Genomic DNA, 22,859 nt, shown 5'->3' with positions numbered 1-22,859 from the left:
GCGTTAGCAGGGCGGCCAAAACAACAACAACACTGACTCCAGCCAGCCTGCACAGCGCTGAAGAGAGAGAGGCAATCTGCCAGCGTCTTTGACATGGCGCCCCCTGGTGGTGATACGGAGAGGAACCATTTACTGGTTTGTGGATCAGAACTTTTTCATGCCAAGAAATCTGAAAATGTTTTGTGCCAGGACCCCAGAAGAGAAGATTTATGTAAAAATATATAGTTAACATAAAATGTTCAAACTTGTCTTTATATTTTAATAAAAAAATTGCACTTCTACGACGTAGATCTAGATCTTTGAATAGCCAATGTACTAAATGGATAAAGTGGTTAAAATGATTGTGATGCTGTATTAACCTCCCACTTTGAGAACCAATACACACTACAGGTATTATTTATTACTGCAAAAATATTATCTGTATGAGTATTTATTTGTTTACATTATTGACCCTTTGTATGTTGCCTCATTTATGAGAATTATTATTATTATTTTATACTGCTATTTTCACATTTTAAGGTTACTCCTCCCAATGGTTTTACAGTGGATAAACCAGTATGGACAAGTCTAGGCTAGCTGTCAAACCCGTTCTTTAAAAAATGTATATTATCCAGAGGCTTAAAGTTGTGCAGTCCGCCTGACAAACTAACCAGCCAATCACAGCGCGACTGACCATCCCATATAACTCATCCCGGTCCTCGGGCTATGGGAATTTAGCATAGGGAATTTAGCTGTGGAAAGCCTGGTTTCTATTTAGTTCCGTGCTCACATCCGGTCATCAGTCCGCCTCTATCATATCCGGTCATTTATGCGTACGGTGTTCACACGCGGGTGTTTGTTTCCGTATCCGCTGTAGACCGGACGTGCACGGTGCCATGGTTAAACGGATCTAACGCGGCCGGTACTACGCGTACTACGAGTGCCACGTCAAACGTGACGAACAAGGAGGTGGGTGGAGCGATAGAGAGACGCCGATACGAGAACAAGAATCTCCACTCAAAGTGCTGCGAGAGACATTCAATGCTCTTAATGCCAAGCAAGCAAGCAGCTCAGTTGGAGAAGGTAAGCCCTGGTCTCTATCTCACGACTGCCACTTTCTATTCGTTCAGCAGACGTATATTTGGTTAATTGAATACTGTACATACATAGCTAGCTGACGTGAAGTTAACTTGTGCTTGTCATTCGAGCGTGCTGCTGTGCTGTACCACCACTGGACCCAACGAGCTAAACGCCCAACGAAACTCCGCATTAACTGACATATACTGTAATAACACGTTTATTGCTTAATAGAACCCATTGCGTGTACAAATGGTAGGGTCCATTTGGTTCAATTTGTACATTTATTTGAGCTAAATTGTATAAAGAGTTATATTGTCATGACTTCAAACTTAGTAAACAATATTATATGATTATGTTAATTAGAACCTATGTATGCCAATTTCTTCATAGAATTGCATGAGATTAATGTCTTGTTGAATACAACCAATTCAACAAGACATTAATCTCATGCAATTCTATGAAGAAATTGAGGGGTGTAGGCTACTTTTATAGGCTACTGCAGTAATAGATAAAGCTTCCATAAATGCAAGGTGTATACCTATGTATGTAAATGTAATGATTTTCCTGTACAGCAAGTTACTCTAGCTGGGGTGTGTGATCTCACAAAGAGAAATTGAGAGAAGGGATTGTCCGTGTTAAATCTGTTTCCTCAGTCAGCTTACATTTGTAAATGTGTACTCTATGATCTTTATGTCTTTGTCTGTTTCATGTTGACAGAGATAACTGAAAACCCAGCAAAAGTGTAAACATGGAACCAAGCAGCAGGAGCAAATTGGCCCACAGGTTGGCCGAAGCTGGTCAGTCTCATCTCCTACAGTTTTGGAGTGAACTGAGCCCAGAGGAGCAGGAGGACATGGCCGCTGACCTGGAGCCAATGAACTTTCAGGAGATTAATGGATTCTTCAAGAGTGCCATGGAGATGTCCAGTGGCAGCAAGCAGGAGAAGATGGACTCCCGCATGGAACCTGTGCCTAGAGAGGTGCTTGGCAGTGTAACACGAGACAGAGACTGCCTCAAACAGTGGGAGGCCGTAGGTGAGTTACATCAAGTGCTTTTGTAATACTGTTTTAGTACATGCTAGAAGTTTATTAGCCTACAAGGGAGGAGACTTTATTTTTTATTTTTTTTATTGTAAATGTAAACCTGTAAATGTTCATTGTGTTCATTATGGTGTTGAATGACATCATAGAATATGAGGACATTGGCCAGTTGTTCAGAAACACTCGCCAACAGTTGACCCTTGGGAAATATTCCAGAGTTTAGTCTACAGCTGTGGGTTTGGTGGTGTGGAAAGGGTTGACATATAACCAAGACAAAACGAAAGATGGTTAGATTATTACCTGGCAACTGAATATGTAATTATTAGTATACAGTATCATTTAAAGAACAAGGAAGACTCAAAAGTAGCCTTTCATAACAAAGCCTTGTGAAATATCTTGTGGAGAACGCGAAGGACAAAGCCTACTTAAATTTCAGACTGTTGTGTGCGTTCTTTGTATTGTGTATTATACATTCTCACTAAACATTTCCAGCTTCAGTCTCCCACATGGATCAGTTACATGAGAAAGTTAACTGGCATCTCTCACCACACTGTAGAAACCTGAGTGTTAATTTAAATCTGAGAGTGTACAAATGGACACAGCTAGAGTGAGTTAAGAGTTTTAATTAACAGTCAGGATTCAGCAGTGTACGCTTTTGTAAAGTCCCACTTGGCAGCAGGGATTTTAGCGGGCCTTTTTAAGGAGTTCTGCCCTGAGGGAAGATGACCTTAGAAAGGGGAGGCCGACACCATCTGGTTCTGATTTAGTTCTGACGCAAATTGGGGTACTGCCTCACCCTTACTCATCATGAGGTCACTCAAGTCCGCTTATGTGTGTGTATGTGTGTGTGTGTCTGTGTGTGTGTGTGTGTGTGTGTGTGTATATGTGCTCAAAGTCTAGCAGACCCACCCAGTGGTTTGTCATAATTTACGTAGCCTAGTCTGTCTGTATGGCACATTCACAGGAAATTGATAATGTGTCACACAGCAACAGTTTATGTAAGAAACTAGAATGCATGTTAATGAGGTAATCAACTCGGATAATCATCTCAGGTTATCTGGATAGGGCTAATATAATCAATCTGGGGACCATTCATTGTGTTGATTAGTGCTTTGGTAACACTTGCATCCCATGTCTATACATCCCACTGTTTCTCAACCAATGGTCCACGAGACTACTAGTGGTCCATCCATGGCATAATTGTCTCCACCAGGCCGAAGGCATGGGGAGAGAGTATGTCTTGCACTGTCCGTGTGTGCATGTGTGCGTCCGTCCATCCGTCTGTTACCAGCTAATCTCCGACACCGTTAACCCGGTCGATGCCAAATTTTGCACACACATTCCCTGGATTCCAATGATGGACCTCTGCCCCAAATGTTCCAGAACGGCCTGTTATAGCTCCACTAGGAGGCCGACTTTTGTAAAACACATTTTTTGATATTACTACTCCAGAGTCTGTCCAAAAATCCCGCAAATCGTTACACAGTATCTCTATAGTCATGTGTTCAAGACTGATCTGTCCAATATTTCATATTCCATTCTAATTGGCTAACATTGGCTTTCAAAGTTTGTAGGATTGGCCCGTTTTGAACAAAAAGCTGCAAATCATGAATGCAGCGTGCAATTTACGTGAAATATTTCACAGACTTTCCTACTAGGCTGAGGAATATATCCCACCCTTTTCACATTGGCCTGTTATAGCGCCACCAACAGATGGATTTTTGCAAAACACATTTTTGGAACAAAATGCCTCAAGCCATCCAAGGCATAAGAAGAAATGGCACCCTTTTCACATTGGCCTATTATAGCGCCACCAGGAGGCCACAAGCTGACCTGGCCTGGTGGAGACCTGTTCCCAGAGGGGCACTTTAATTAGGCCTGCAGCTAGTCAATGGGAAATGTTTTAGAATGTAAATACATAAATAAAATATGTCCATCAAATATTTGTATTAATAAGCGTGGTGTGGGAGAAAAAGTTTGAAATTAAATAATGACTGTTAAGGGCTTGATTTAATTCATTGCACAATACTACGTGCAACAAATTACATCAAGCCAAGGCATTGGCAGATGCAAGTTATATTTAACTGAAATATGACTACAAAACTACATCCATTCCGTACAAGCACAGACAAAAGTTCTATCAGGATTAGCTGCTCCACCACCTGATCACCCACAAAATAGCTAAGTTCATAGTAGCATATAGCATACCCATGCAAAGCATAAAAATCTCACCCGTGTGAAGTGAGGGGCGCTAATATATTAAAGTTTAACTCATGTTGATTAGGTGATGTAATGGTGATGTAAATCAAATACAATAACAATTAATAGACAATATGATGTAAATGACACATTATGACGTACATTTTCCCTTCATTGTCAATGGAGTTTACAAAACAAACATTGAACTAAAGACAAACATTAAACCTGTAGTGCCCCTACTATATACAGGTTTAATGTTTGTCAAAAAAAACCTCAAAAAACCAATACATACAGACAGATGAACCTGCTGTAACATACTATTATAAATATTAGCCTGGCATGGCATGTAGTTGTGGCAGATTTGTTTCCAGGCCAGTAATATTAGCATATCACTGCGTAGATATTAGTCTAGAACTTAAGCGTGGAAGATTCATTTCCAAGGGGTGTTTACAAATGGATTCAAACGTCACAGCAAGAAATGTTCCACTTTGAATAGTGGGCTCTGATTGGTCACCCACAACTCGGGAGTGAGTGAAATGTAACTCAAACCGAAGAGTGCCAGATCAATCTGCCCAGGGCAATTTATTTTTGGCAGTGGCAGATTCGTCTGGTTTCCAGGCCAGTAACATATTCATGAAATATATAAACAAATACATAAAAGTACATAGGTATACTAAGTTGTTTAGTTTGTGGTATTTTAGAAGGAAAATCAATAAGAGATTGTGCTACTAATAGCTACACTGGGTGTCATCAGAATAAGTTATCTCAGCAACACTTATAAGTGGTAAATAAATATCGTACTGTAGGTAATAATGCAAACATTCTTTCTCTCTGTGCCCTCAGGTTTGCATTGCATTGCCCAGAATAAAGTTGCTGTCTTGCTCTTGGCTGGGGGCCAGGGAACCAGGTTGGGGGTTTCTTACCCCAAAGGCATGTATGATGTGGGGCTGCCCTCCCACAAAACCCTCTTTCAGATCCAGGCGGAGCGCATTCTGAAGCTGCAACGGTTGGCTGAGCAGAAGCACAAGACCAAGTGCTGTATTCCTTGGTATGAATATTACACTGCAGTGTTGATCAGAGAGCATACAGTAAACATAGATATAGTGTCGCTGTTAGTCTGACAGTATACTTGAATAACCAAAGTTTGACTGTAATTTCAATGATCATCATAACAAGCATGACCCAGTTTGACCTGTATGATGATTAACTTGTTCAGATGATTGTCACCATCAAAGACATATCACTCCAGGAAGCATTTCTCCTAGAAGGGGATTAATGTTCCCTGTAGAGTGCCAGGAAATCAGCAGAAGCCAGTCAGGAAACCAAAACAACATTTTGGGCAGCTACTGAAGATTATATCAGATTGGCATAATATTTGTGTATATAAGGAAGGACTTGGTTATGACTTTATTGGCTTATAAACATTTACTGCATATTACATCTTTCAGTTTAGTTTCGCTGAGGTAAGGCTTTTAGAGTTTTATTGTCAGTAAGTTCATCTGAATACAAATGGAAGACTTGGCATACAGTAAATTTTGCTCTCTGGATTCATAATCCAAGACAGGCTTTTTAACTTTGACTTGTTTCGGGAAAGGTTTTGCCATGAATGCAAGCTCTGCCTCTGTCTCATCGCAGCCTTGCATCCATTTAATTATTGTATATTAATAATCATACATGTCTTCATTCAATGCAATTATACACTTAAATATAACAATATACAAAGTAAAGAATTGGACAAGACAAATGATTAATAACTTCCTATTGAATTCCTTGCAGGTACATCATGACCAGCGGGAGGACAATGGAGTCCACCCAGGACTTTTTCTCCCACCACAACTATTTTGGCTTGAACAAGAATGATATCATATTCTTCCAGCAGGGCATGCTACCAGCCATGGACTACAGTGGAAAGATCATTCTGGAGAGCAAAGGAAAACTAGCCATGGCGCCAGGTATTTGTGTATTTTGTACCATGACACATGTGCATTATAATACAATATTGAAAATTGTGCTATGGCTGTCTCTGTCTTTAATAGAGCACAATTTAACTTTGGTCTAACTCCAAATATCCATATATTCTCCCTATTGATTTACACTTCACGCTGGAACAGTTCTCAAACAAATGAAGAAAGATTGTATAAAATTACAAAACCAATTTTAGCATGTCTGAATGACAGTTACTATAGTACTACTACTAAAGGTACTATTATCATTTTTCTCAAGCATACCTACACGAATCTTCTTCCTAATTCAATAGTCAAATCAAGTTAACACAAAGTTGATTAACACAAAGGACATATCATCCCCAAACCATAAAAGAACACTACAGACTGTGTACAGTGCATATCACATCATAATTATTATACAACATGTGGTGCATGTTGTTGCTGTCGGGCAGAAACCTCTTATAATATTCTAACTTTTTGTATTTTTTTGTAAATTAACCCCCTACTTGATCATACTACAGCGTCACACAAAAGTAGCAGATCCACAAGCTCGAAACGTGGCACAACGCGTTTTGAGCTTGCAGATCTGCTACTTTTGATACTTCCAAATTTGAATCGTGAAAAGTAACACTTTTGGACATTCTCTGTTGGGTGGAAACTGATATGGGTCTCTGTTCAGCAACTTGACTGACTGGAAAGAAACTGTTACTGAGACAGGTGGTGCGAGATTTGATGCTCCAGGATATTCTTTATTAAATGGAAGGAGGAAGAACGGAACATGAGTAGGGTGGCTCACACACACCTTTTTGTCACCATTATATTCAAATTCCTCCCACTTGATTTACAGTGGATAAACCAGTATAGACGAGGGTAAGTATGTCGGGTATGTCAAAACCCGTTCTTTAAATATATCCATAGGCAAAACTAGTTTGTGCAGAAACCTGACAAACTAATTAACCAATCACAGCGTGACCAACCATCTATTTGGGCTAAGAGAACATTTATCCTTTTTTCAACCTTGTGTTCATATGTGGGTCCTGTTGGGATAAAGTAGACCTTTAAGCAGTAACCATTAATTATGAGAGTGTGCACCCTAGCTGTGCTCAAGCAAGGTCACAGAGCGACAGAAAGATTTCTATATAGTGTCTGAGAAAGTAGAGACGCGTCAGAATTCTCCAGGATAGACGAGCCTTCTGTCCTGCTTCCAGGGGCGCCCCGATCAACGGGCTGATATGAGCGAATCTGATTCGTGATGTAACAGGTCGTATTTGCTATCATCTATGCCTTTGCTGTTCATATGCATATCACATGACCATTCATTTTGGGATAAGTATCCCGGGAAATCATTAAATATATGATTCCATGACTTATGTTTACTGCCTGTTTATTGGACTATCTGATAACTCTCGAACTATAGTAACGCATCAGTCCTCACCAATACCCACTATAGGAGAGTACATGCCCTCTCAGAGGTGGACTCTGGATCTTGATTTCTGAAACATTGACAAATAAAACAGTGGAGCTTATTTCATAAGAGAGCGGATGTTATTTTATTTCATCTGAACTGTTGCTTGTCCTGCACCTGGGCAGCTGGATTGTCGCGCACTACCCACCCATATAGATATACATAGAGCTATTTAGCTCATTTCAACAAAGAAAATAGCACTCACAGCACCTTGACGTGTTCCTTTCACTTTGTTCATTGTGTGTGTGTGTGTGTGTGTGTGTGTGTGTGTGTGTGTGTGTGTGTGTGTGTGTGTGTGTGTGTGTGTGTGTGTGTGTGTGTGTGTGTGTGTGTGTGTGTGTGTGTGTGTGTGTGTGTGTGTGTGTGTGTGTGTGTGTGTGTGTGCGCGCTAGACGGCAACGGTGGCTTGTACAGGTCGTTAGGGAACCAGGGCATCGTAGATGACATGGGCCGTAGGGGGATCGAGTCCATCCATGTGTACTGTGTGGACAACATCCTGGTGAAAGTGGCTGACCCCGCCTTTGTAGGATTCTGTGTGCAGAAGGGAGCAGACTGTGGGGCTAAGGTTAGTGTGTCCCTTTTAACTTGTTCATTCCTCTCCTTTTGTCTTTGTCAGGGTGTTTCCAGATACACTGCAAAATTGTGAGTGTTAATTCAACTGAGACCGTACAAATGTAACAAACTACCCGTATGGGTCCATTTGCTTACATTCTTACACTCTCTAAAGCCACTGGGAACCTTACTAGGTTAAGGTTACATTATAAACCTTTATGTCTTGTCATATGAATTGACAACCTTTTAATTGACATAGTAAAATGTTGAAAATTAGTGGTATTCCACTTTAATGAGTTCTGTTGAAACAGACACCTTGCTTTCGATTTCGTATCTTCCCCTTCGAAACACAGAAGAGAGTCGAAACCGCGGCACGCCGCCAGGCTGGCGCCTAGGTGCCCAGGTGGTTGAGCTAACCGTCCGGGCCTGCTTATCATTTGTGACAACACAATTTATGATGTCCGGGCACTGTATACCTGTTACCAAAGACTGTAAAAATGCCTCCCTGCTTGGCACTCAGCATCAATGGGTTGGATTGGGAGGTCAAATCAACTTATCAGAAGATTCCCGAGCGCGGCACGGCTGCAGCTCATCGCTCATTGGCTGCGGCCCCCCGCTCCAAAAGATGGGTCAAATGCGGAGACCACATTTCACTGTGGTAACGTGTGTGAAATCGTACGATTTTGACTTTGACCGTATTATGATCTGCCCTTCACTTCATCAGGAAGCAATCATCTTATAAGGATGTGTGTGCATGAAGACATACAAATATGTTACACATAGTCACAATATTATAGTGACTTAACTTAGTTAGATCACTGTATCATTGCAGTTAAACTACAACTTCTCTGCCCCACCTTGAGTTCTTCTGTGTACTGTAGATACTATTACTAGGATATCCTACATAATGAGTGTACATAATGTGTTTGACACAGGCGTGGTAAGTTTGTGGTCCGAACAATGGAACTGCTGTTAGGAGGCAGCTGAACTTCCCGTAACTGTCCACTGGGTGGGGATGTACACCATTTGTTTTCCTACTCATCTCTTCAACTCAGTTTGTGTCCAAACATTTTCAGTATGGTTTTCAAGGAATTCTTAAGATTTTTTTTCTTTCTAATATGCTATGTATTCATTCAATTATTCACACAAATGTACCTTGAAGTAACACTTACTTCAAACACACTTAGTCCAAAAGTGATAGATAGCACCAAAAAAAGGTCCTTGCTGTCTTGTTTCCGTTAGGCCATATGCAATCAATTCATAGACATTAGACAATTAGTAGTTAATTGATGGCAAATAGTAGTTCATGGATGGCTTTTGGTTCAGGGTTCCTGGGTGCGTTTTGTTTGTCACTTAAAGATCTCTGCTCAGTATCTTCTCGCTCAGCCCCAAAACCACTTACTTAACCAGAGAATGTTGGCTCTCAGTGTTGTGGTATTAGATAACAGAGGTATGATGTATGGATGGAAATGGATCTCCCCTTTCACTAAACAATTGTGCCGAAGAGAGCGTGCTATTTTTCAGGGAAAGAAAGTTTACAGGGTACAGCGGTTAAATAGGAACCTTAACTGGTTTCTTCTCAGCAAATAAATTGGCTTTACGACACATCTTAAAACTACTGTGGCCCCAACTGGCCACGCTAGCTTCACATGAATGTTTTATAATATGCTTCTTTAACAGCAGAGGACAGACACCATTATTCAAATAAATGTAGGCGGCTTACTATAGGTTTTTCCTTAGAACTAAATAAAACTGGATGTTTTACTGTACATTAACTGTACATATAGCTACAGAGGTTATGTATAGTTCTTCTTTATTTCATATTCTGAGAATAGAACTATACTGTATGTGGTTGAAACATTAAAGAATTCGCACTAACTTAGAAATCAGTAGTTCATAGTTTGTTCATTTTAGATACAATGTATGTACACCCCATGGATTCATGTTTTAAAAAAATGTTTCTTGGACTCTGTCACTAAGATAATGTGTGAATTCTCTGTTGGGCTAGGTTTTGTGTTTTCTTTACCTATAGTAACTATTGGCCACAACGGACCTAAGGAGGGTAGTTGGAGTGCAAATGTTACTAGAGTTAAATAAACACTCCATACTTCACTGTTTAGTGAATGGGAAAATAGCATTTTCTATGCTCCGGAGCTCTGGCTCTGATACCTCTTTGTGGTTTCAAACACTCTGTGACCACAGCCTTTTCAGCCTGTATCTATGAACTGTCTTCTACACACATGCTCATGTGGACACACACACTCGACAAACTCAGCTCATTGTCGAGGGGTCAATGAAAAGGCAGTTGGGACCATTTAAAAGCTATGGTTGTGTAACTGTTTTGGCCGTGTGAATGGAAAAACCTTGGTGAATAAATGGAGGAACAGTAAGAGATGGAGATGTCGCTTCAAGAAAAGGCTTCGCAGGAGTATGAAAGTAGGAAGAGCTGTATTTCCTGGCAATTGTGGGCAGACAGCCACTTACATATACTACTGTACAATAGGTAGGTTGATGATCATACCCAACATTTGTCTATATGGGACCTAACACTCAAAAATTAAATGCAGCAGGGCACTCGTTCCAGACACTTTTAGAATACAACAAGAAGTTGTCAGAAATAGTATTTATTAACTGTAAAATAGCATAATTACCGGTAATATATTTCCGGTGCCTATGTCATTTTGGGGGAAGACACTCAAGTTGTTAAACACATTTATGTATGGTTCTCGTGGAAAATATATACCAGTGAAAGATTATTATTTTGTTACAAAGTAATAGTATGACTTTAAATACAAATATTCTCTAGGTGTACTGATTGTTTTTGTCCCACACCATGAATGTCCAAATGCAATGCATAGATAATTGCCTTTTGGAGTATTCAACATTCTAGTCAAAACTGGTCAGAAATCAGTTGAAGGTATTTAGGTATAATAAGCTTGGCTGCTCCCAATCTTTGTCAGTGCATCTGCTGAAGAGACACCTCATTAGTGTGAACTTTCCTCAGATGAATAGAGACCCCTCAGCTATATGTCTCTTCAAATTATTTACTGCTGACCAGACCATTCTTCTGAACACACACACACACACACACACACTGTGTGACTAGTAGCTTGAATTCTAGCCTGGCCTGTTTTGCCTTTTTGTTGCTCATACTATAGATTCTCACTCGAAAAGCTGCTCTCTTTCACTCAACTCACTTAGAGTACACATATCAATAATAATAATGAATTGCATTTTTATAATGCTTTTCAAAGTGCTTTACAATGGTTCATTCATTCATACATTGGGAGGTGAAGCGGCGAACAGTCGACGCCAGCGTCCTCACTTCCCACATTCACACACCAATGGTGGCAAGCTCACACCGACCAACTCATTGGAAGCAATGTAGGGTTCAGTGTCTTGCCCAAGGACACTCCGACATGTGGACAGGAGGAGCTGGGATTCGAACCGCCGACCCAGGGATCATTGGACGACCTGCTCTACCTCCTGAGCCACCGCCGATGAACATGTCTTTATCTGTCCTGCCTAATGCTTCCATTCCATTTTGCCTCCATCAAGTCGTGTGTGTGTGTGTGTGTGTGTGTGTGTGTGTGTGTGTGTGTGTGTGTGTGTGTGTGTGTGTGTGTGTGTGTGTGTGTGTGTGTGTGTGTGTGTGTGTGTGTGTGTGTGTGTGTGTGTGTGTGTGTGTGTGTGTGTGTGTGTGTGTGTGTGTGTGTGTGTGTGTGTGTGTGTGTGTGTGTTCCAAGGAGCACACTTTTCTAGTTTCATTTAAGTCCACTGCTGAGTAGCGTCAAAGTTGATAACCCTGTCTGAAGATTGTCCAAATGGGCACAGTAAAACCAAACCAACCAAACTGTCTCTAACCTTGTCTACGCTCTCCAGGGCTTTGCGCTACGCCTCTGACGTAAATTTAAACATACCAGCTTGTATATTATATATTATATTTAAATGTTAAAAGTGCGGAACCAAAGAGCATCCAGAACCCACTCCTGTTTGACATTACGAGTTGTGCGGTGAAGCAGGGATAGTCGGATCAGAAGAGAAAAGAGACCCACCCTCCCGTCATAAATTACCGACCTCCGCTACAGTTCATGTGGCTTCTTCCCCCAGCCCCCACCCTCCTTCCCAGCACCAACCCCCTCATCATGAGCACAAAGTCTGTCATTAGGAACCAACAGATGGGGGAGAGGGTTTTTTCATTCTGAGCAAAACTTTAGCTACTGGGTATAAAGTGGTGCACAGACACTCAAAGAATCCCCATCTCCAGCAGTTTTTCGTTATTTTCTCCCCCAAGTGTTTTTTATATAAATTTGTATGATCTAATCATTGAACGACAAATTGAAAGTTACATGATTTCATTAGATTCTAATGAAATCATGTAACTTTCAATTTGTCGTTCACGTGCATTGGGTAGACTTTGTTGCCCTTATGGTTAACAGGTTTACAGAACTTTTCACTTTCACCAACCTTTTTTGTTATGGTTCTGTTGCTCTCATCTTGAACTCTGTTTTTAAGCTTCCTTCTGCTATACGTTAATTCTGCCATACGTCTTGTAAAACATTGTCTTTTTGTCAAATCTCTCACAGGTGGTAGAGAAGACCAACCCAACAGAGGCAGTTGGCGTGGTCTGTAAGGTGGATGGGCGTTACCAGGTGGTGGAATACAGTGAGATCACCCTGGCAACGGCAGAGAAACGCAGCGCCGACGGGCGACTCATGTTCAACGCCGGCAACGTTGCCAATCACTTCTTTACGCTGTCCTTCCTCAAAGACATTGTGCAGTAAGTCTAATTCATAGATCGATAGTAGGGGTGTAACGATACATCGCTGTCCTTCCTCAAAGACATTGTGCAGTAAGTCTAATTCATAGATCGATAGTAGGGGTGTAACGATACATCGCTGTCCTTCCTCAAAGACATTGTGCAGTAAGTCTAATTCATAGATCGATAGTAGGGGTGTAACGATACATCGCTGTCCTTCCTCAAAGACATTGTGCAGTAAGTCTAATTCATAGATCGATAGTAGGGGTGTAACGATACATCGCTGTCCTTCCTCAAAGACATTGTGCAGTAAGTCTAATTCATAGATCGATAGTAGGGGTGTAACGATACATCGCTGTCCTTCCTCAAAGACATTGTGCAGTAAGTCTAATTCATAGATCGATAGTAGGGGTGTAACGATACATCGCTGTCCTTCCTCAAAGACATTGTGCAGTAAGTCTAATTCATAGATCGATAGTAGGGGTGTAACGATACATCGCTGTCCTTCCTCAAAGACATTGTGCAGTAAGTCTAATTCATAGATCGATAGTAGGGGTGTAACGATACATCGCTGTCCTTCCTCAAAGACATTGTGCAGTAAGTCTAATTCATAGATAGATAGTTGGGGTGTAACGATACATTTTAACAGCAGTACGATCTAGGGCATTCACTTCTAGTCATTTTTACTAGTTGACTAGTTGCCTAGTTTACTAGTCGACTAGTCGACTAGTTGTTTAACCACCTATTATGTTTTTTTTTTAAAAGCTTTTTTACATACATTTAAAAACTGTGTACATTGGTGACTATAACTATAATCTACCTGCTATTGAGGCCTACAAAATCGGGGGGAAAAATAAAAAATAAACCTTTTTCTTTTTTTTTCTTTTTTTTTTCTTTTCTTATCAACTAGTCAACTAGTACCAGCAAGGTCGACTAGTGGATTTACTAGTCGACTAGTAAACTAGTCGACTAGTAAATTGACAATTCGATACATCGACGACGATACGATACTGTACATGGACGATATCGGTTCATTCATGACAATACATCCCGATCCCAACAATCTTTCCTGCGCGTCACTCCCCATCTCTCTCTCTCTCTCCCCGTTTTCTGTCAGTCTACTGTACACTATCAAATAAAAGCAGAAAAGCCCCAATACGTTACTTAGTATCGATACAATCTTTTTTTTTGCATTGCAAAACTATTCGAGACAGATTATTTGCATTGCAAAACTATTCGATATGATACGAAGTCAAACGATATGTTGCTGTTTAGATATTTGATATACTTTGATTGTTGAAATTAACTGCATCGATGCAGTTACTGTATCACTAAACCACCCCTAGATAGATAGATAGATAGATAGATAGATAGATACTGTAGATAGATAGATAGATAGAAAGATAGAGATTTTCATTGCTGTGTACTTGTGGTTGTTTTCATTCAGAGCAGTAAGTGTCGTAAGAGTCATAAATGTGTAACCCTTTGAAGCAGCCATATGTACCCACTCATCTTGTATTATTGGTTCTGATTCTCTCTCTCTCTCTCTCTCTCTCTCTCTCTCTCAGGAAGCATGAACCTGAACTGCAGCACCATGTGGCCCAGAAGAAGATCCCCTATGTGGACACACAAGGACGTCTCATCAAACCAGACAAACCCAATGGGATTAAAATGGAAAAGTTTGTCTTTGACATCTTCCAGTTTGCCAAGTGAGTTGCTGTGATTGTTGCTTTAGCATGTGTGTGCTACTGGCAGACCGTGTCTCCCAGCGTCCAACCCAGTGAGAGGTGCTTGCGAGGACCTACCAAAAACAATGAGCAGAATGTTTTTCTGTAGTTCAGAGGTCTCTAGAGAAGTGGTTCCCAACCTTTTGTGGATCAGGGCCCACTTGAAAATCTCGAACGCGTTTGTGGCCCACCCCTCTAACAACTTAACATGGTACTGTAGCTCAGAGCATGTGTATTCCACCATATGTCGCAGATTATAAAAACCTGAAAAACCTGTCAGTCCGTCACACCAGCATATATGTTATGGCCTTCAGTCCGTCACGCCTCGTGACACGTCACGCCACCATATATGGCCGTCAGTCCATCACGCCTCGTGACATGCACCATATATGGCCGTCTCCATATATGAAAATCACAACACTGACCTCATCAAACCCTGGATAGCCATACATGGAGAAGACTGGATCATCCCCTAGATCTGCATATATGGAGCCTGCCAGCAACTCTACATCTGACCTCAAACCCTTAGATCTCCATATGTGGAGCTGACCTGTTCTGACATTCCATATGTTGACCCTCCCCACCTGTCCTTCCTTTTCTGATGTCTCCCTTTTGACTGATATAGTTATTAGTGCAGCTGCGCCCGGCAGCCGGCAAAAACTAGAGTTCTCAACGGGACGAAAATTAAGGCCTGGCCCTACCTCCATATCTCCATACATGGAGCTGACCTGTTCTCACATTCCATATGTTTATCTGACCTCATCAATCCCTGTACACTCAAGACACGCTCCATATACTGTATATGGCCAATATACAGTAGAATTCATTCCATATGTTGATCTGACCCCCATGCCAAAGCACCAGTGCTCGCCCAGCAGTCTGCCGTCACCCAGGCGGATGCGTGCACGCGACCTCAGGGCGTCTTACTGGTTTTAATGACCGGCTTGGATCATTTAAATTACTATATAGGCCTATTATCTATATCACAATGATTTATATATTGGGGGTTTTTTTAGATTTGAAAGAAAAAATGCCATGACTTTTTTTTAATAGCTCTAGCTCAGTCTAGAGCACTATTTCACAAACAGTGAGTGGGGACTCATATGCCAATTATTATTGGTCGCAACAACTTGAGTAAATACTATCGTTTTTCATTATTTTTTCAAAAGATTTTCCAAAAAGTTCCCACAAAATTCCCAATATTTCATAAGTTAAAAAAAAGAAAAAAGAAAGTCCATTAATTTGAGGGATACAAATACATTTAAGAAGTAGTGAAATAGCTGATCTACAACCTCTCAATAGTGAGCTTGTAGATCGGCTATTTTCACTAGTTTGGGTCCCGCGGGGAGACATAAAATGTCTCTTTTGGGTCTCGAGCTGATAAGGTTGGGAAGCCCTTCCATCTAGACTCAGAGTGATGAAGATATAAGGATTATATTTGCTGTATGGTACATGCCTCTCAATGAGGCGTAGAGTCCAGTCGCCTGAACTGGTCCCATGCCTATCCAGCCCTAGCATGACTCCAAGGTCCTGGTCATGTCATCTACACAGAATACTTGTAATCTGTGTGCAAGATAAGTATTAAATTACATACAGTTGCTGTCAAAATTAGCAGATTATAATGACTTTCTCTGATTTCTTTACAAGAAGATAAAACCTCTTTATCGTTCAAAGTTGGTAATAATTATTCTCTGTTCTTGTTCGATGCTCTTAAAATGATTGTACAGTCCAATCCATTGAGTACAATTTGCCATTAAGTTTATTTTTATCTTTTTATAAGTCAGATGCCAGGCCTGCCAAAGGATGGAGGTTTTATGAGCAGTTCCTTCATTCCACCTCCAGTACGAATTACATGACATCACCAGGCTCTTTGAGTCACGCTCTTACTAATAGAACCCAACAGCTAATGAAAGGAGTCCTGTCCTGATGGATATATGGGGGGAGAGGAGGGCCAGCCCACTGTCCACTGGAACCCCTTATTCTCAAGGTTATTCAGTGCATTCTAAACCAGGGAGAATGATGACCATTTGTTGCTTTTGGTAGAAAAATTTACAGTGTTGCTATTACCGGGAAAAGTGTTGTCACCACATTTCTATACCAACCTCTCGTCTTTCGTCGGCATGTTGTGTGTTGGTGTATGCTTTTCTTTTTGTCTTAAAAGGGCAGTTGATACTGTTTAGTAGTGTTGGTAAGCCGAGAGAGGAGGGTGTATATTGTATATGCACAGGGGAGGAGAAGGCTCTGTTCCTAGGGATCTGTTCCTAGGCCAGCTGGGGCTAGACATGTGGTTCCTGAGACAGGAACCACATGTAGAAACCAGTATTGCCAGTATCTCTGGGCACGTGCCGGCGCATAATACAAGGCCCATAATGGTGGTCTGGCACTAGCTTAGCTCATTGACTTTATCTCACAGTATAATTTACATTACTGGCCACCATTTTCCAAAGCATATTCGAGGAAGCTAGCCTGGCATCGATCGCCAGACAAATTGGTTTTATGTTGACCTGTTTTGACGCCGGTATGGTTCTTTTTAATGCATGCATGCGTACTTACTGTATGCGGTTCTTGTGTGTGTGTTTCCGTGTGTGTCTGTGTGTCCGTCCAACAGGACATTTGTGGTGTATGAGGTGCTGAGAGAAGACGAGTTTTCTCCCCTCAAGAATGCCGACAGTCAAGATGGCAAGGACACACCCTCAACTGCTAGACACGCCCTCATGTCGCTCCACCACCGCTGGGTCCTCAACGCAGGGGGTCACTTCATCGACGAGAACGGAACGCACGTGCCCGCCATACCCAGGTGAGTCTCAGACGGCCCACGTACGAGCATAATATTATCCCCCTCCATTGATTCTACACACAAGGTGAACATGTTCTACACACGACCCCACAAACATGTACACACAAGTCCAACACACATTTTGAGTGGATGGCTCTTGTTAAATCTCACTTCTAGACCTCTTTCCCAACCATCTTTAACCATTTTGTGCATTTCATTATAGGCAAGTCTTAAAGGAGAATGTCATGCTAGAAGGCTTTCTTACCTTTAGTTGTCGTTGTTAGGTCCACACCAAAGTGGTCCAGGTGTCATTTTGTGCAAAAACGCATTATTGGCTATTTCCCCTACCTCACCATAAGCCCTGAATGGGGTGCTGGGTTTTAGTGCTAATTTGCTTATTTCCATCGCTCGAAAATCATTTTTTTTGTATATATCCTCTCTTCATAATGTCAACATTATCTCGCGATAGACGAGACTTCATGCTTTACGGCTGAAACAAAGCAACGGTGTTACTATGCAGTAAAGTGTCATGCTACACATACTGTTGACATTATGAAGAGATACAAAAAAAAAGATTTTCGAGCGATGGAAATAAGCAAATTAGCACTACAATCCAACGCCCCATTCAGGGCTTATGGTGGGGTAGGGGAAATAGCCAATAATGCATTTTTTCACAAAATAACAACTGGACCACGTTTATGATGACTAACCAACTGCAACTAAAGGTGAGAAAGCCTTCTAGCACGAAACTCTTTAAATATTAAAAAATCACACCCGTGTGAAGTGAGGGGCGCTAATATATTAAAGTCTAACTCATGTTGATTAGGTGATGTAATGGTGATGTAAAACAAACGGTGCAAACACAAACATTAAACTTAATTTACAATAAAGAGACAGTATGACGTAATGAGGCACATTATGACGTAACATTTCCCTTCATTGTCAATGGCGTTTACAAAACAAACATTACAAACAACACTAAAGACGAACATTAAACCTGTGTATAGGAGGGGCTGGCGCCAATATTTTTTCGAAAATAGCTTAAATAGCAGATCATCTACAACGCATCACATTGGCTATTTTCACTATTTTTGAAATAGAGCTTAAAGGGATAGTTCACCCACAAAATGACTTATTTTCTATCGATTACTCACCACGTGGAGCCTTGAATTTGTTTTGTTTTTGTTGCATTCAATAGTTTGTTGACCAGTGGAATCTCAATGGAGACTCTTTGATGACCAGTGGAGTCTCAATGGAGACTCTTTGATGACCAGTGGAGTCTCAATGGAGACTCTTTGATGACCAGTGATGTCTCAATGGAAACTCTTTGAGGTCATCAAATTATTAGCTTAAAGGTATATTCAGTGATTTGACTTAATTCAAATATCACTTATTTTTTCTTTTTTTCTGGATAATCCTCCCTACTATAGAGTGTGCTGACCATATAAGGAGTTCCTCCCTGTCCCCAGTGAGCCCCTGGGGTCAAAAAACCCTAGTTTCAGTTTTGGTGGCGGGTGGCAAAGCCTTCATTCAATCAGGATGAGAGGGGCCTTCCGCCAATCATGATCGAGTGGGGGCGGGCCTTGGTACACATGCTGTTGGCCTGTTGCACTTCCCCCCACTGTAGAGTGTGCATGTGCACATTTTGTTACCGGGGCGGACTGGGTGGTTTTCCAAATCACCCAAATCACTGAATGCTCCTTTAAAGATGCGACAAAAACATCTCCATGAATTCAAGGCTTCATGGGGTGTGTAATTGATAGAAAATAAGTCATTTTTGGGTCAACTATCCCTTTAAGTGCTCAATAAACTTTACTCACTATTTCTATGGCTTTTTAAACACACACGCACGCACGCACGCACACACGCACGCACGCACGCACGCGCGCACGCGTGCACGCACGCTTCATGCTTGCTCACCAGTGTGTCCCTGTATGTATAATGTTTCCAGAGACGGAGCAGCAGGCCATGTCACAGAGGATGTCAACATAAAGTAACTATCCCTCTGCGGTACAGAGTGCATGGTGTCGGGCTTTGGCTTTTCTCTCACTGTCGCTCACTTGCGTCAATAGTCTAGCATTGCTTCATATCCTCTCTTGGCCTTTTCCATCGTCTGGCACTGAACCGACTGAGCCGAGTGAGGAGCAGAGATGTGTGGAAAGCAAAACGCCAGTGAGCTCATTAACGGTCAGTGCCAATGACGGAAATGGCGGTGAGTATGATAGTTTGAGACTATTGGAACACGAATTCCTGATAACTGTTGGAGAGAGTGGAGTCCAGGTCATAGTGTCATATGACCTGTTGACGGGGCGGTTTCTCCCTCAGATGGTTGATACTAATATACGGAATGTGTTGCATGCTGGGCAACGGGCGCTCGATGATGATGATGATGATGATGATGATGTTCACTCTGCAGCTGATGTTATCTATCCCCTGTTTGTCTGTTTTGTCTGCCGGGGCCACGGTGGACAGAGACGCAGACCACTCCTCCTTACAGATCCATATGCTTGCCAGTTTACCTTTAAATTCACCTCAATATTCCGACTTGATTTCAAACGATCTTGTGATCCATTGACATTTGTGGTCGCCATAAATGTGATTCGTTGATCTGTTGCTCCTTTAGATGGTGTAATGAGCTGTAGTAACACTGTCCTCTTCTCAAAATCAGCAAAGTTCTCCTTCCCTCTCAGCTATTGAGACGAAATGGCAACACTTCCGAAACAGCCATCCTGATGTGTGATTGATAACTCCTCTCTGTAATCAGTACCTGGAAATGATTGATGGCAGTAGTGAGTGTTGTGGAAACTTTCCCAAGCTCCCATGTGATGGAGGAACGACCACATTGCCTGTCATTCATCCTTTTTCTTCTGCCAAAAATGGCCGATCTATAAGCTCACAAGTCTCACAAGCTTGTAGATGGTCCATTTTCGGCGAGCGACAATGTCGTGCGATGTAGGCCTAATGCTTTGAGTTGGATCTCTAATCACTAGCCGTGGTGGAAGAACAGCTGGTCCTAGCATATGCAGCTGCTTCTTTCATCTGTCTGTCCGTCTGTCTCTCCGTCTGTCTGTCTGTCCCTGAGAGCGTATTACTCATCCTCTCCCTCTTTCTTCTCCCTCCCCTGTGACCTTTCCCATCCTACACAGCCTGAAGGATGGAACAGACCTGCCAATCAAATGCGAGATCTCCCCACTGGTGTCCTATGGAGGAGAGGTAGGGAGGGATGGGAATCCAACATGTTTTTGTCTTCTTCTAACAACAACTAACAATGCGCCAATGAGCTCATATTGAGGATCTTTGTATTGATTTTATAACATAAAAGTGCATGGACAAAACAGACAACCAAGCAGACTAACAAAATAACAAAGAAAAATAAAGATACAAAGATTTAAGATAAAGTAAGAGTGTATCATACAATAAATCACGGCTGAACCAAAAACAAACTGAGAGGTCATCCCACCAGACAAGATAAAAAGAAAAAAGAACAACATGCAAAGGCAAACTATCTGCGCCAAAATCTATATATAGAGTTTTGTTTGTTCATTTGTCAGGGTCTCGAAGAACTGGTGACGGGTCGGGAGTTCCGGGCCACCCTGGTCATTGACACGACTGGAGCCCATGAGCTAGTGAAGAACGGACTGTAGGAACTGAGAGGGAGAGAGAGAGAGACGACAAACCCCAAAGATCAACCTTTGTCTATCCTCTGCTCTGAAGTGGGGGGAAAACTGTGATGTTATCGCTGTGCAATAACGCTGTGTCCATATGCTCTTTACAAGCTGTCAAAATCTGCTCTCATGTCTAAGATAAATGAATGAATGAATGAATGAGCTGAAGTGTACCGTTGTACATCTTAGTGACCGGTTCCTGTTTGGTACTACAAAGAGTTTGTTTTAAAAGAGCACTTGAGCACAGTATGAAAATGAAGGACTGGCTGGATGAAGCATTCGTATGACGCAGCTATTTATTTTGCTTATGAGAATTATTTTTATATTATATGCATTGAAGGATGCCGTATAGGTGGTAGTGGCCATCTACTCTCATTTTACCCAGTTCTATGCAGTATGTACATAGATAAACCACAACTTGCAACATGCAGTACATTAGATCTTAAATCAAATGAAAAAGAAAATCAGATGATTTTTTTTACTAATATGTAATGAATGTAGATGGTGGGGTTTGGAGGGATGGGGTATTTATGGTAGTTACTTTTGTTTCTGCTTGTAATCATATGAAAAGAGACACGATTCAGCATGAATTTCTTTTCTATTTTTATTAAAGAAAAATGTTATTTAAAACAGCAACTGTATGAGTCATCTTTGTGGTTGTGCTGTATGAACATGCTTTTCTCTTTATGTACTTTACGTGTGTACACTATATCTGGTCATGTGTGTCTATACAGGTATGTACACTTGCACATAGGCTAAACCTATATGCATCTGCGAGTAAGTATTAGTGTTTTCCACAAATGTATGTACAATGTGTGTGTGCTGGTGTGTTGGCCCATGCTTGCAGTGGTGGAAAGTAACTAAGTACTATGTACTCAAGTATTGGACTTAAGTAAAGTTTTTAGGTATTTTTACTTTCTTCAGTACATTTTTACTTTCTTCAGTACATAATACTTTTTTCTACCCAACTACATCTCAGAGAAAGCTCTCTTGCTTGTAGATCGGCTATTTTCTAAAGACTTTTTATACACTTTGAACTTGGGAAATTGGACATTCTGCACAATGAGTGCTTTTACTTTTGGTACTTTTGGTAAGTATATTTTGATGCAGATACTTATGTACTTTTACTACAAGTACATTTTGAATAAAGGACTTCCACAAACAGAGTATATCTACATTGCAGTATTGATACTTTTACTTAAGTAAAACATGTGAGTACTTCTTCCATCACTTGCACAGTGTGTGTTTTTTGCATTAGAGCTCCCGGTGGCTTGAATCAGACTTTCCAGCACATGGTTTATGTTTAAGGGTGCACTCACACGGTTCATGCAATTCTCTGTGCTCGTTGGGTGTTGTGTCATGGCCGCCCAGCGGCCCAATGCATTTCCAATGGAGGTCACATGGTTTGACCCAACATTGTGTTGTGTGAGGGGGAGGGGCGCAGTCGTGCGCCCCTCCCCCTCACACAACACAATGTTGGGTCAAACCATGTGACCTCCATTGGAAATACATTGGGCGGCCATGACACTACCCAACGAGCATCCAACGAGCACGAGAATTGCATGAAAGGTGTGAGCTCAGCCTAAGATGGGCCAGAGCATGCTACACCGCTGCAACTATTCAGGAAATATGCTTTGTGGCTCCTCTCAGACTCGCTGCTCTTTTCTTTTC

The 22,859-nt window shown here is 41.5% G+C and overlaps 1 protein-coding gene across 2 annotated transcripts; it reads left to right on the top strand.

The window, feature by feature from the left end:
- The first annotated feature begins 2 nt into the window (after positions 1-2).
- Positions 3-21,811, top strand: uap1 (UDP-N-acetylglucosamine pyrophosphorylase 1). Of its 2 annotated transcripts, XM_079506736.1 has the most exons (12): positions 3-135; positions 857-1,062; positions 1,777-2,093; positions 5,142-5,346; positions 6,075-6,250; positions 8,102-8,274; positions 12,848-13,041; positions 14,589-14,729; positions 17,356-17,544; positions 19,475-19,516; positions 20,670-20,736; positions 21,075-21,811. In XM_079506736.1, exons 3-12 carry the CDS (start codon positions 1,808-1,810, stop codon positions 21,165-21,167), a joined length of 1,566 nt encoding a protein of 521 aa, XP_079362862.1. In that variant the 5' UTR covers positions 3-135; positions 857-1,062; positions 1,777-1,807; the 3' UTR covers positions 21,168-21,811. The 2 variants fall into 2 exon arrangements, with proteins under 2 accessions (XP_079362862.1, XP_079362863.1); XM_079506737.1 differs by lacking the exon at positions 19,475-19,516.
- The last annotated feature ends 1,048 nt before the right edge of the window (positions 21,812-22,859 follow it).

Source organism: Electrona antarctica, assembly GCF_951216825.1.
Source record: "Electrona antarctica genome assembly, chromosome: 7".
Classification (NCBI taxonomy): domain Eukaryota; kingdom Metazoa; phylum Chordata; class Actinopteri; order Myctophiformes; family Myctophidae; genus Electrona; species Electrona antarctica.
This window is presented reverse-complemented; position numbering and strand designations above follow the sequence as displayed.

What these genes read in the sequence shown, in the direction of transcription:
- uap1 (XM_079506736.1), top strand. Translation starts at nt 1,808, where the DNA reads ATGGAACCAAGCAGCAGGAGCAAATTGGCCCACAGGTTGGCCGAAGCT. An exon ending in CAAACAGTGGGAGGCCGTAG is followed by an intron (nt 2,094 to 5,141) that starts GTGAGTTACATC and finishes CTGTGCCCTCAG; the next exon opens with GTTTGCATTGCATTGCCCAG. An exon ending in ACAGAGGATGTCAACATAAA is followed by an intron (nt 19,517 to 20,669) that starts GTAACTATCCCT and finishes CATCCTACACAG; the next exon opens with CCTGAAGGATGGAACAGACC.